A 14,126-nucleotide genomic window follows, 5' to 3' on the forward strand; every position below is an offset into this window, starting at 1 on the left:
ACGTAAATAGTAAAACTTACTCTTTGCTTTCTCAAGTTTCATTTGTTATCTTTCTGCTCTCCATAATAACTCATCCTTTCTTTATTTAAAATTCCACATAACTCATATTATTTTTTCCCATATTGTAACATGTTTCTGGCTGCCTGATTACAGTATTTCCCCATTCCTACTCATGCTTGTCAACAAAACATGGTTTTTACATTCCGTTATCCCATCCTTTTATAATTGCTAAACAGCTTTAGATCCAAAGAATATAGACTGAATTTATGAATGTGTGTTGAAATGTTGCTACTTCAGCAATTTCTTTATTGATGAACCTTTTGCTGAGCTTAGCCCAGTGATGCCTGTCTGTTAATAGGCACTTTGTTTGGCTTCCAAAATACGTGAAATCTTTTTGGAGAAGCAGGATCTTTATCCTTGTTGCTTTTGTAGTTAATATCTGGCAAGAAACTTAGTTTCATAGTTCTGTTGTGTTTACTTTATTGCTAGTCTTTAGCTTTGACTACCAGAAATGATTGATCTTTATGACATTACCATGAAATACATGGCCATTGTACATACAGTTACCTGCTGAAGTAGCAGTATATGTATTGCATATCTTTTTAGATCTATCTTCCATTAAATATTTATTCAATAAGGAAGGTTAAATTGGGGGGTAATGGTGTAGTCATAACAAATAAAAACTTCATAAAATAATTATTTTAGCTGGAAACATAAGAAGAAAATAGTTCACAAGCATTTACAAATCAGGCAATGGTGCCACTGACAGCACTGACTCTTAACAGAGAAAGTATTTCTCTGATCATTGAAATATATCGCATTTCTTAGTGCACTTGTGGGTGGCAGGTACAGGTAGTCCTTGACTTACAACAGTTCATTTAGAGACCATTGAAACTTACAACAGTCTGAAAAAAGTGACTTACAACCGTTTTCACATTTGTACCTAGCATCTTCATGGTCATGTAATCAGAATTCAGATGTTTGACAATTGACTCATTTATGACAGTTGCAGCATCCCGGGGTCATGTAATCACCTTTTGCAAGCTTCAGACAAGCAAAGTCAATGGGGAAGCCAGATTCACTTAACAACCTTGTTACTAAATTAACAACTGCAATGATTCACTTAACAACTGTGGCAAGAAAGGTTATAAAATGGGGCAAAATTCAGTTAACAACTCCTTTACTTAGCAATAGAAATTTGAGGGTAAATTGTGGTTTTAAGTCAAGAACTACCTGTGCAGGAAAATTAAGATGTGCGTATGAGATCCATAGTAACTAGCATTTTTAAATCCAAACTATTTCAGATTACCAGCTTTTGAATATGTGCAAGTTCTCCATATTTGTTTTCCATATTAATTGTCCAGTGAACTCCATATTAATTGTTCAGTGAATGTTCTATCAAATATTCAGAGAGGAAATTACTAATTGTAACAATTTCTTTTTTTCCCTTATATTAAATGGTTCTATAAAAATATGCATTTGTGCAAAATCTATATTGAATTATAATCTGAGAATTTTTCCACATGCTTCTAAGGAGAATTACAGGTTAATAAAAAAAGAATCAGTAATTCTTTACATGTTAAATTCAACTTCAAATTTTATCGGGCTGAGTTTTAACATTTTTACTCCAATTTTTTGTTCCACTTTCTGTTCCACTATTTCAAAAGATAATAATTACTTCACAACCAGAATATGTTAATATATTATTTTCTGTCCAAAACTAAGTAATAATATTTTTTTAATTGCAGAATATATTTTGATTGTACAGATAAAAAAATAAAGTTTATATGTAACTATATAAGTGGTATTCACTCAATTCTCTAGCAAGATAATTTGCATTCATTTGGAATGCACAGATTCTGCAAAAGATACTTTAGCATGTAAGAGGTACCTCTTTCCAAATAGCTGAAGCAGCCCCATTGTTTTTCAGGCTTACACAGGTGCTTCAGAAACTGCTGCAGTATATCTTTTGCTGTGATGCACAGACTCATGGAGTTGGTTGGGGCAGTTTCCAAAAAGCTACACAAGCCTGAAAAGAATATGGAGTTGTTTTATTCAAAATGGAGTGCTTAATACATGTTCCTGCATGTTACCTCTTTTGAAATATTTGCATTGCTCTAACATCAGTTGATAACTATTGTGCCCAAGAAATCAGCAAGAATCTCTTGGATGTTCCTGAGTTGGGCGATTCCTTAATATCCCAGACATTTGATGGCATATTATGTACAATTGTTTTTGCCTACTGGCTTTGTTGCTTATTACTGAATGTCTAATTTGAATTAACAATGGCTTATGATACAAAATCTTCAATTATAACCTTCTGATTGACCTTGTGAATCATTCACTAACTCTTTCTTGCATGTTACTGCAGATGAAACTTGCATGAAACCATTAACTACCTTTTCTCTCTTCTTCCTGATGCACCTCAAGGCTGCCAGACAGATCAAGGATAGGTACAGTACAAACTCATTTGATTCTGTTTGCAATTATTCTTAATTAGAGTTGAGAATTCTAGAATCAGATCATTTTTCTGATGTGATTTAAGCAACCAAAAGTTTATGCTTTGCATGGTGACACAATGCACTGTTCTGTTTGGCCTTATGTTTCCCTATGCCTGTAGTGTGTGTTAACTTTCCCTTGTAAAAAGGACCATTTAAACAAAAATGTGATTAGGATAATAATCATTTTTTTCTATGTTAGCCTGTTATCTAGAGGAGAAATTTAAAATTTAGTTGGAGGTTCTATAGATGATCTCAAGATGTTTGTTTCCATGATGCTAGATATAAATATTGCAATTTGTTCGGGTTCTTTGGTGTGATCTGGAAAGCTGAAATTTGATATAAAACAATTAGATTGCTAGAAAAGGTTTCAGGTAGGACTTTTCTACATCTGCTCTTTATATTTGTACTTCATATAGGTGATGAGATTATTTTTTATATATATAATATTTGGAATTTTAAATTGATTCAGGTCATGGAATACTGAGGATAAAAACGAACAATATCTACATCTACACAAACCAAGATGTGTTTACTTCTTAATAAGTTAGCATAGAGCAAATCAAATGGTCCATAAAATGGATGTTGGTCTATTTTATGTTTTCCTGTTAGATAGCAAAAATCTAGATAACTAGAAGTACCATCTTCCAATTATTTTTTATATTTGTGTGTTTAAACTTTGTTCACATACAGCTTTCTTTTTAAAATGTCTTATGGGACATCCTTAAAAAAAGGAACAAGACTTTAAAATTAAGAATATTACGCAAAAAAGAAATGTAACGAACCTAAAGAAACATAAGATAAATATCTGTTAAGTGCCTAGTCTGTCAACCTGTCTAAGTCCAATTGGAATCAATCATGAAGATGCTTGCTCGTGCAATAAATTTCCCTTCTGAGACATTTTTGCATATTTGTGTGCAGACATATGTATGAATATATATTAATGATATATACAGTTGCATAGCACTTCTGCAGTACTAATTAAAACATTCATGTTCCCTTTCATGTGTCTATACACAAGCCTTAGGAAAGAACTTTAAGGAATTATTAAAGGGATTCAGATAATAGTGGCATTCTTTTCTCAATTATGTGCAGAATAGTACACAATTGCTATAATTGTGCAAGTTCCAAATCCTTTTTCTATCCAGAAAAAAATATTCTAGCTTTTAATTCATCTGCAATCAAAGTACAGTATAATAATTTGCCCTTTCTTAAAGCTCCTTTCTTTATAGCTTTATAGTTTCAATACTCATCATACCTTTCTTGTTCTATATTTTTAAACCTGTGATCTAATTTTCTAAAATAGATTTAGCATGCCCTGAATAAGACTTAAGTAGTAACTGAGGTCTCACACCATAATTGCCCAGCCATGTATTAGTCCAAAATAGATTCTACAAACCTAATGTCATTTATATATTCCACAGTGCCTGTATTACATCTTTAAAAGTCACACTGTAATGTTTGTTAATTATTTTGATTTACTGTGGTTTTTTTTATAATAAAAACTCAATGGAGCTTGCAAAGCTCTCACCCAGAATGAGAGAGGATGATTTTAATATTTTTATTTTGATTGGTTTCTCAGCCCCTTGCATCACATCCTAGACTTTCCCTGATGGTTAAGGATTGGCAGTAAAAACTCCCCTTCCACTGATTAACTTTATGTGAACGGAACCATGCCTATATGTTTTAAGGCTTTCTTGTTACTACATTTGTAAAGACAAGGGATATATATATATATATACCAACCAATTGATCCTTAATATACAACACAGATATTGTAGTTAAATGTAATGTACTTAAGTCACTGTTCATTACAAATAAACTATTTAGAATGAGAATGATTTGGCTATAAGCCTTAAACATTTCCCAAGTGACCAAATCATTAATACCACTTTTGCCATCTAGACAAGTTTGTTGATAATACATTAGGCAGCTTGTGGATTATTTATTTATTTATTAAAGAAATTGATATAGTTGGCCAACTCACGCATAGCTGACTAAGGGCTGTTTACAACATTTAAAAAATTTAAACGAACCACCATATAATAAAACTATTAACACATACACACCCAGCCCCCATAGCAGCAACAATACAATTAAATCAGCCACTTGATCGGCTACATTTCCATTTGTGGTCTCCAGGCCCGCTGACAAATCCACATTATTAGGGCCTTTTAGTAAGGTGGGAGACAACTTTTCCTCAGAGGGAATGATGTTCCATAAAGAATCCTTAAATAGGATATGCAATTAACATTGAAAAACCTGAATTTTATACTTTTAGTAAATCATTTATGAAACAACTGCTCTTATTCCAATTACTCAGTATACAGTATATGGAAAAGCAATTTACTTGTCAATTAAGTTTTATTTATTGCTTGCACTAGGTACAGGATTGCTAAGGTTGCCAAAACAATTCTACTAACTTGTTACTGTCTCTTGTCTGCCTTTAAAACTGTTCAGTAAGAGTGACTCATAGAGAATGTGCTACTACATGTAGTTTAGCACGTTTCTAGATTTCAGTATGTTATTTAAAATATTTTCCAAGTAGTTCGCATATTATACTGTAGAACATTAAGTATTATCAGAAGTTTAAAGACCTGTCTTTATAATTCCTAACTTTAGAGTCACAATGGCTCCAGCATTCCGCTTGTCTTTGAAACCTAAAGTGAGCGACAACATGACACACTTGATGGTGGATTTTTCTCAGGAGAGACAAATGCTTCAGGCACTGAAATTCTTGCCAGGTAAAAAACAGAATGTGGCTTTCAGGAATGAGTTAAAATATAATACACCTGTAAATAAATATAATAAAGTGTTTCCTTTTTCCATAGTTTGTTTTGGAATATATCTTTGAAGTGAGGGGAATAGAGAAGTAATGAGGTTCATAACTGTGTATATTGCAGTGTAGGTTGTGTTTTATATTTTTAAAAATGCCTATTGATACAATATCAGAATTTAGCTGCAGTAGCTAGCAAAGAGTAAATGGCAGTGGAGACTAAATAGTCTATTATCCATTCTAGGAGATGGAAGTATTACCAAATAGTCACATGAAGAATCACAATTTTATCTTATTACCTTATGCTGGCTATTCCTAATTATTACTCTTCAGTAAGCTTTGCTTTAAAAGTTTTTTTTTTTCCAGTTTTGCAAAGCCAGTTTTCCAAGTAACATTTTTGTGGCATCTGTTTGTTCACAAAAAGTTGGTTGAAAATTATCAGGATATTAAACCTGATACTATTTTGTGGGTGAAACTTTTAGCCTGGTAGTATAAAGCACCCAAATACTTAGTCAATTCTAAATATTCAGAAAACTGTAATTTTAATTCGGCATGGTAAACAGTGGAATGTAAATGAACTGAGAGACAGGTGACTGCAATTTTGAAAGTTATACTGAGTGACTCACTGGTATTTCAGTACAGAATTGTCCAAAGGTTACTGGCATGTACATTTAATTGCCATTAATTGCTGCTGCTTCTCATATTTCTTTCTACTCTATCATACACAAATAATGCCAGAACTAGATGACTACTTTCTATTTGTGACACAAAAGTACAAAACTTCAGCCACTATTAATGCTGCCTATTTTTCTAAAAGCATTCACGGTATTCACTTTGCTTGGAATGTCTTTCATCTTTCTCAAGCAATCAGAGATGATGCTTGGCACTGGCATTCAAAAACATCTACAGTTGAGAGAATCTACAAGTACTTGCTCTTGTTTCTCCAACAAAATGTAGAGCGAGAAGCACTTGAATCAAATTGAAGTTCCTTTCTGATTCAAGTGAGAAGAGAGCATTGCAGTCTGAGGACTGGTTCATATTCAAATTTGCTAAGTAAACATGAGTGGTTTATGGCTGGATTCACCTGCAGAAGCCATAATTTATAAACCAAATCATAAACCATGATTTACAGTCTGTGGTTCATAAAACATAATAAACCAGAAGTAGGAAATCTACTTCATAGCTTTGTTTCATGTTGGAAGGCAGTCACATTGTCTAAATATCACTAGCTGTGTTAATGATCAAGTCTATATTCCTCCAGCTGAATTTTCCTATAGCATAGTTTAGAACTCTACTTTATCAATGTTTTCTTTGCTTATATTATTTAACAGTTCCCAGAGCTCCAGAGATTATTTTAACAGACTGTCTGGTAGCTGACAATGCTGTAACAGTAGCATGGCAAATGGCCGAAGAAGACAACAAAATTGATCACTATATACTTGAATTTAGAAAAACCAATTTTGATGGGCTTCCTCGCATAAAAGATGAGAGATGTTGGGAAACTATAGACTACATTAAGGGTACTGAATATACATTGTCAGGTAATTATCTTTTTGTTTTCAAATTATCTTGAGTTTTAGTAGTGCTCGACTTATGAGCACAATCTAACCAAAAATTTCTGTTGCTAAGTGAGACATTTGTTAAGTGAATTTTGCCCCATTTTACAACCTTTCTTGCTAGAGTTGTTAAATGAATTACTGCAGTTGTTAAGATAGTAATATGGTTGTTAAGTGAATCTAGCTTTCCCATTGACTTTGTCAGAAAGCCCCAAAAGGTGATTATATGGCCCTGGGATATGGCAACTCACAATCATATATGTGAGTCACTTGCCAAACATCTGAATTTTGATCAGATGACCATGGGGAAGCTGCAACAGTCTTAAATGTGAAAAATGTTTGTAAGTCACTTTTTTCAGTATCATCGCAATTTTGAGCAGTCACTAAACGAACTGTTGTAAGTCAAGGACTACCTGTAGTTTCTAATTATAAAATACATTTCTGGTGGAATCTAGTACAGTATAATGATTTGATTTGATTGATTTTTATGACTGTACTAGAACAATAATAGTGTAGCTCACTACTGACAAATTGCCAATTTAGAGCTAAGTAGAACTATTACAATATCACGTTGCCAAACACCTTTTCTTAACATTTACTGACAGTCTTAGTAATGTTAAGTTTTTATAAAATTTGTTTAACAAAACCTGACCATTTATATTCTCCAAGTCTTTCTGGATTATGGAATCAGTTGAAAAGGTGCTGCAATTTCTATATGCTTTTCAGTTTTTATCTTGTTTTTAACTAAGTTAACAGTAGTCTAATTGAAATGAATAGAGAAGTGAAAGTCAGAAATACCCATCTCAACTGAGTCTAGGACAACACACCACAGAACAATGTGTGGTAGCCAACATGCTGCTGAACAATTCAGTGCTTTATTAATCATTTCATTCAGGTACTTTTATTATTGGGCCACATGTTCATTGAAATTATTGTAACACTTATATTTCTGGGCTGAATTTATTTTATTATTATTGGCCACAGTTCCATCAAAATTAATTAAACTTTTGTATTTGTTGAATTGCCTTGCAGCAAGTTGGCCACAGTGAGTTGTCCCGTGGCAAGTTGGCCATGGCATGTTGTTCCATTCCATCCCAAACTTGCCCCCATTCTGTCCCTAACAACTTTAGAGAGTTAAAGAGAATAAGTATTGCAAGAAATCTCTTAGATTTCAGGAATAAAACTTGAAGTAAAGAAAAGGGAGTGGGATTGGTTAAGCACACTTTATTTTATATAGGAAATAACTCTGTTCTGCAAACTTGCAATTAAAAAATAAAAAAAAAATAAAATTATGTGGCATTGTTCCGATAAAAGTTTTTCCAATTTATGCATTATCATTTATCTCATAATTAAGCCTGATTCTTTGCTTTTTAGTATCTAAAAGATCCATTCTTAATTTTATGTTATGTATCTTAATATGTTTAATTCATTCCCCATATTTTACTATTAGTAGAAATTTATTTATTTATTTATTTATTTATTTATTTATTTATTTATTTATTTATTTATTTATTTATTTATTTATTTATTTATTATATTTCTATACCGCCTTTCTCCCGTAGGACTCAAGGCGGTGTACAGTCAAGAAAAATATAGACACACAAACATCATAAAATTGCTAATTAAAATTATTACTTAGTTTGGTCAATTAAATAAAACCCAGAATTAGATAACATTTAAAAAATCATTCACATGTTCGTATGTTTAGCCCCGCCTGTTGGAACATCAGGGTCTTGAGGGCACGGCGGAAAGCACGGAGATCAGGGATATTCCGTATCTCCGGGGGCAGTTCATTCCAAAGGGTTGGAGCCCCCACAGAGAAGGCCCTCCCCCTGGGAGTCGCCAGTTGACATAATTTGACTGACGGTACCCTGAGAAGTCCCTCCCTGTGAGAACGAACTGGTCGGTGGGAGGCTATTGGTGGCAAAAGACGGTCTCGTAGGTACCCAGGTCCTAAGCCATGGAGCGCTTTAAAGGTGATAACTAACACCTTGAATCGCACCCGGAAGACCACCGGGAGCCAGTGCAGCTCGCGTAGGAGAGGTGTTACATGGGCGTAATGAGCTGCGCCCATAATCACCCGCGCGGCTACGTTCTGGACCAGTTGGAGCCTCCGGGTGCTTTTCAAGGGGAGCCCCATGTAGAGAGCATTACAGTAGTCCATACGGGAGGTAACTAGGGCATGAGTGACCGTGCGCAAGGCGTCCCGATCCAGAAAGGGATGCAACTGGCGGATCAGGTGAACCTGATAAAAGGCACCCCTGGCCACGGCCGTCAAATGATCTTCCAAAGATAACCGTGAATCCAGGGGGACACCCAAGTTGCAGGCCCTCTCTGTGGGGAGCAAGATCTCATCCCCTATTGTCAGTGATGGTACCAGCTGACTATACCGGGACGCTGGAAGCCACAGCCACTCGGTCTTGGAGGGGTTGAGTCTGAGCTTGTTTCTCCCCATCCAGATCCGCACGGCCTCCAGGCAACGGGACATCACAGCAAGGGCATCATTGGGGTGGTCTGGGGTGGAGATGTATAGCTGTGTGTCATCAGCATACTGATGAACACTCACCCCAAAACCACGGATGATCTCGCCTAGCGGTTTTACATAAATGTTGAACAGAAGGGGTGAGAGGACTGACCCTTGCGGCACCCCACAAACAAGGCGCCTCGAGGTTGACCTCTGCCCCCCTGCCAACACAAACTGTGAATGGTCAGAGAGGAAGAAGGAGAACCACCGAAGCACGGTGCCCCCTATTCCTAACCCCTCCAGCCGGTGCAGTAAGATACCATGGTCGATGGTATCAAAAGCCGCTGAGAGATCTACTAGGACCAGGATAGAGGAGCAACCTCTGTCCCGAGCCCTCCAGAGATCATCCACCAATGCGACCAATGCCGTTTCCGTGCTGTATCGTGACCTGAAGCCCGACTGGAACGGATCCAGATAGACAACTTCATCCAGGTATCGGGGTAGTTGTTGCGCCACCACACTCTCAACAACCTTCGTAACAAAGCGAAGATTGGAGACTGGACGATAATTTGATAATATAGCCGGGTCCAGAGAAGGCTTCTTAAGGAGGGGCTTCACAACCACCTCTTTCAAGGCAGCGGGAAAGACACCCTCACTCAGAGAAGCATTTATAATCCCCTGGAGCCAGCCTCGTGTAACCTCCTGGGAGGCCAGTACCAACCAGGAGGGACACGGGTCCAATAAACATGTGGCAGCGTTAAGCTTGCCCAGAATCCTGTCCACGTCCTCAGGAGCCACAGAGTCAAACTCTTCCCAGATAACGCTCTCAAGACCTGCCCCCGTCTCCTCCCCTGGATCTACCCAATCGGAGTCCAGGCCTTCCCGAATCTGAGCGACTTTATCATGCAGGAATTGTACAAAATCCTCAGCTCGACCCTTTAAGGGATCTTCCCGTACCCCCACCTGAAGTAGGGAGCGGGTCACCCTAAACAGCGTGGCTGGGCGGTTCTCTGCAGATGCAATAAGAGTGGAGAAGTAGCTAGACTTCGCTGCTCTTATCGCCACTAGGTAGGTCTTAATATAAGATCTCACCTGTGTTCGGTCAGATTCAGATCGGCTTGTCCTCCAATCGCTCTCCAGGCGTCTTTTCCGACGCTTCATCTCTCTCAGCTCCTCGGAAAACCAAGGAGCTAGACGAGATCGGCATCGGGTCAGAGGCCGCAAAGGCACGACGCGATCCAAGGCTGCAGTAGCCGCCCTGTCCCAGGCGATCACCAGGTCCTCAGTCGAGTCGTGAGCCAGAGTCTCAGGAAATGGCCCAAGCTCCATCAGGAACCTTTCGGGGTCCATCAGGCGCCTGGGACGGAACCATTTGGTTGGTTCCGTCTCCCTGCGGTGGGTGGAAGTGACTTGAAAGTCCATGTGAAGGAGAGAATGATCAGACCATGACAAGGGCTTGATGTCTATATCCCCTATTCTTAGATCATTCAGCCACTGATCAGAGATAAAAATCAAGTCCAGAGTGTGAATCCCCAAGTGGGTGGGGCCTTGAACTACCTGGGTCAGGTCCATGGCCGTCATGGAAGCCATGAACTCCCGAGCCGTCTCCGACATCTCACCAGCGGATGGCAGGTTAAAATCCCCCATAACAATAAGAAATGAATACTTAAATTGAATTTTGGGTGTGTTTGTGTACAGTCTTTTTTATGCTGCTAACTCTTTTTTGTTTATCGTAAAATCTTTGTGTCTCTAAAGGTTTTTTCCCTACTTCTTCTTCCAGGACTAAGGTTTGATTCAAAATATATGAATTTTCGTGTCCGAGCTTGCAACAAGGCAGTGGCTGGGGAGTATTCAGATCCTGTAACTTTAGAGACGAAAGGTAAAATTGCCCACCTAAAATTAGCTTCATGTATTCTCTTAAATATGGGTAGGCTTATCAGATATGAACTTAACTATAAAGGAACTATCTTTGGGCAGTACCTATATCTCCATTTGATGTAACTTAGTGTTTGAGTTATATTCTTGATGCTGGACAATATGCTTCATCAAAATTTGCAGTTTCCATATACACAAAAAGATCTACACATAGGAGCAAATCTGTATCAGCTAGCTTTGACATTTATTTTAGTTTAAGGCAAAGCTTGCAAATATGGCGAAAGTGAAAATACTAAGAATGTCATTTGAACCCTTTTGCTAATATCAGTTTACTGTAAGATATTATCAATTAACTAATACAGTATTGGCCAAAATTGTGGAAACCTTTTAGGAAAAGTTTATTTTCTAAAACTAGCTAATAACCACTTTTTTTTTGGAATAGTACCATAAAATTATATATCAATGGAAAGATAATTTAATCAAGAATGTAATGCAATAACTTTTATGAAGGATTTACTATTAGAATAGCAGTTACAGTATAAAGAAGAAAAGTGAAACATGTAGAAAAAATGAGATATACAAAAATCACCATAGAAAAAATGAGATATACAAAAATTATTACGTCAGTTAATACTTAGTTGGGTAACCTTTAGCATGAATTACGGCCTTACAATGGCTTCCCATGGAGTGAACCAAGTCTTTTAGTTCTGCAGTAGTTATAATATGAAACCAAGATTGAATGATTGCTTCTATTAACTGGGTTTTATTGCTGGGTCGCTTCTGACTAAGATTCTTTAGTTGGCTCCATAGATTTTCAGTTGGGTTAAGATCTGGGCTATTCCAAGGCCATTCCAGCAGTGGAATATGATTATCTTGAAAACTCCAAAAAAAAGGTAGTGTTATTAGCCATCAAACTTCAAAAATACACTTTTCCCAAAAGGTTTCTGCAATTTTGGTCACTGCTGTATATAAGAGCCTTGGTGGTACAGTGGTTAGAATGCAGTATTGCAGGCTAATTCTGCTGACTGCCGACTGCCAGCAGTTTGGCAGTTCGAGTCTCACTGGTTCAAGGTTGACTCAGCTTTCAGTCCTTCCAAGGTTGGTAAAATGAGGACCCAGATTGTTGGGGGCAATATGCTGATTCTGTAAATCGCTTAAAGAGGTCTGTGAAGTGGTATATAAGTTTAAGTGCTATTGCTATATATACTTTGTATAAGAAAAAATATGTGAAGCTTTTAATAGCAATTATCACTGCCACAGCATGTGCAAAAATGTTCTGAATATTATTTCTGGGATTGAAAGCCCAAGATTATTTAAGGATAACTGATCTTAAGTGTTGCTTTAAAAAGAACTTGGCTGGGGTGTGTGCATGTGTTCATACACACATACAGTATAATTCATTGCAGTTAGATTAGAATTGCTACAAAGTGCTTTGGAGTGCTGTGTTTTTCAGCTACATCTGTTAACTTTGAGTTATGGAAGATGCATTATAATATTTTATTTATGCTACTTTTAATGGAGTAAATTGTCACTTAGACTACTTTTCAAGTTTAGCATTATACAAATGGCTCAGTTTTCTAGAGAATGTTCAAAGTTTTATATTAAAATAAGAAATACCTGCATAATGCATTCTAATGTAATATTATATTACATAGTTTCTAACAATGGAGACAAGTGCAACAACATAGACACATTTAAGTGATAAAAATGAACTTTAAATTTCCATAAAGCATTTTCCATGAGAAATGTGATTCAGTTCTGATTGCTAGGTTATTTTAACACTTCTGGCCTCTGGGAATACTAGCCATCATTTCATGGACACTGTTTTTGTTGCAGTAAAAATTGGAAATATGTTTCTGAGTTTTATCATTTAAATACTAAGCTTTCTCCATTTAATACATTTATTTAACCACTGAAAGATCAAATGATAATAACCTAGTGCTCTATCAATTAGATTAGCATGTTTTTTGTCCTTATATCAGTTAACATTGAAAAGAAGTACACTGTTTTATTTATAACTGTTACCAGAACTCCCTTAATATCAAATTGGCATGGTTGTCTTCCATTATGTATATATCTTATTCCTTAATTAAAATTGAGAAATGTGATCGAGTTTATTCTTTCACATTTTAAAACTGAGGACTAAACTGTACATGTAATTGACATTTTAAAACTGTGATCAAATGTCCAGGCTTTGAGGGTGAAAATTAAGGATATTCTCATGTTTTGCTTGTTGCCGAAAAATAACTCATTTTATGCTTATTTATTTTTGAAGGTACTGGTAGTATGATTTTTTTTTATCAAAAAACACTTTAAGGGGCTAAGAGTTAAAAGATTGAGGCAATTTTTGGGAAAAAAACCAATGATTCTGAGAAGGGACTTGGCATTAAATAAAGATATTTATTTTAATATCTATTTAAATAAAATTCTATTTTAATCTTTGTTCAGCTCTTATATTCAATCTTGATGGCTCATCATCTCATCTTAACTTAAAAGTTGAAGATACCTATGTTGAGTGGGACTCTACTGGAGGGAAAAGCCAAGAAAGCAAAACAAAAGGAAAAGAAAACAAAGGCAGGTGAGAAAACAGAACCACTCTAAGTAATATTGCAGAGGGGAAGTTGGATATGCATAAGGGATTAAAATTATATTTATTTTCTTCAGTTTTAGAAACCCTGCCATGCTATTGATTCTTATTGTTCATATTACTAGCAATCTGAGATAGTCTTGAAATGTTCCATCTCTGGAAGAAATGAGAATTCTCATTTTCTGCAAAAAGTGGTAATGCAATAACCTTACAAGATAATACATTTCACATTCTCTGCTTAGGTGTATGGCTATAAATCTTACTGTGCTAAATATACTGGACTATATTACTTACTTATTTAGGATCAATAATTTATTGCGTTTTGTGTCCACTCATGGATTTTACATGTAAATGATCCTTTATTAAAAAC

The 14,126-nt window shown here is 36.1% G+C and overlaps 1 protein-coding gene across 2 annotated transcripts in view; it reads left to right on the plus strand.

Moving 5' to 3' along the window:
• The window catches only part of FSD1L (fibronectin type III and SPRY domain containing 1 like), a 39,149-nt gene that overhangs the window by 14,953 nt on the left and 10,070 nt on the right, over positions 1-14,126 (plus strand). For both annotated transcript variants that reach the window (XM_070935481.1, XM_070935483.1), the window contains exons 5-9: positions 2,431-2,453; positions 5,121-5,242; positions 6,606-6,815; positions 11,075-11,173; positions 13,618-13,747. In XM_070935481.1, the coding sequence (XP_070791582.1) occupies positions 2,431-2,453; positions 5,121-5,242; positions 6,606-6,815; positions 11,075-11,173; positions 13,618-13,747 (584 nt within the window). The remainder of the gene's footprint in view (positions 1-2,430; positions 2,454-5,120; positions 5,243-6,605; positions 6,816-11,074; positions 11,174-13,617; positions 13,748-14,126) is intronic.

The sequence above is a fragment of the Pituophis catenifer genome, unplaced genomic scaffold (assembly GCF_029215685.1).
Source record: "Pituophis catenifer annectens isolate HBS135680 unplaced genomic scaffold, rPitCat1.0.hap2 SCAF_2, whole genome shotgun sequence".
Classification (NCBI taxonomy): domain Eukaryota; kingdom Metazoa; phylum Chordata; class Lepidosauria; order Squamata; family Colubridae; genus Pituophis; species Pituophis catenifer.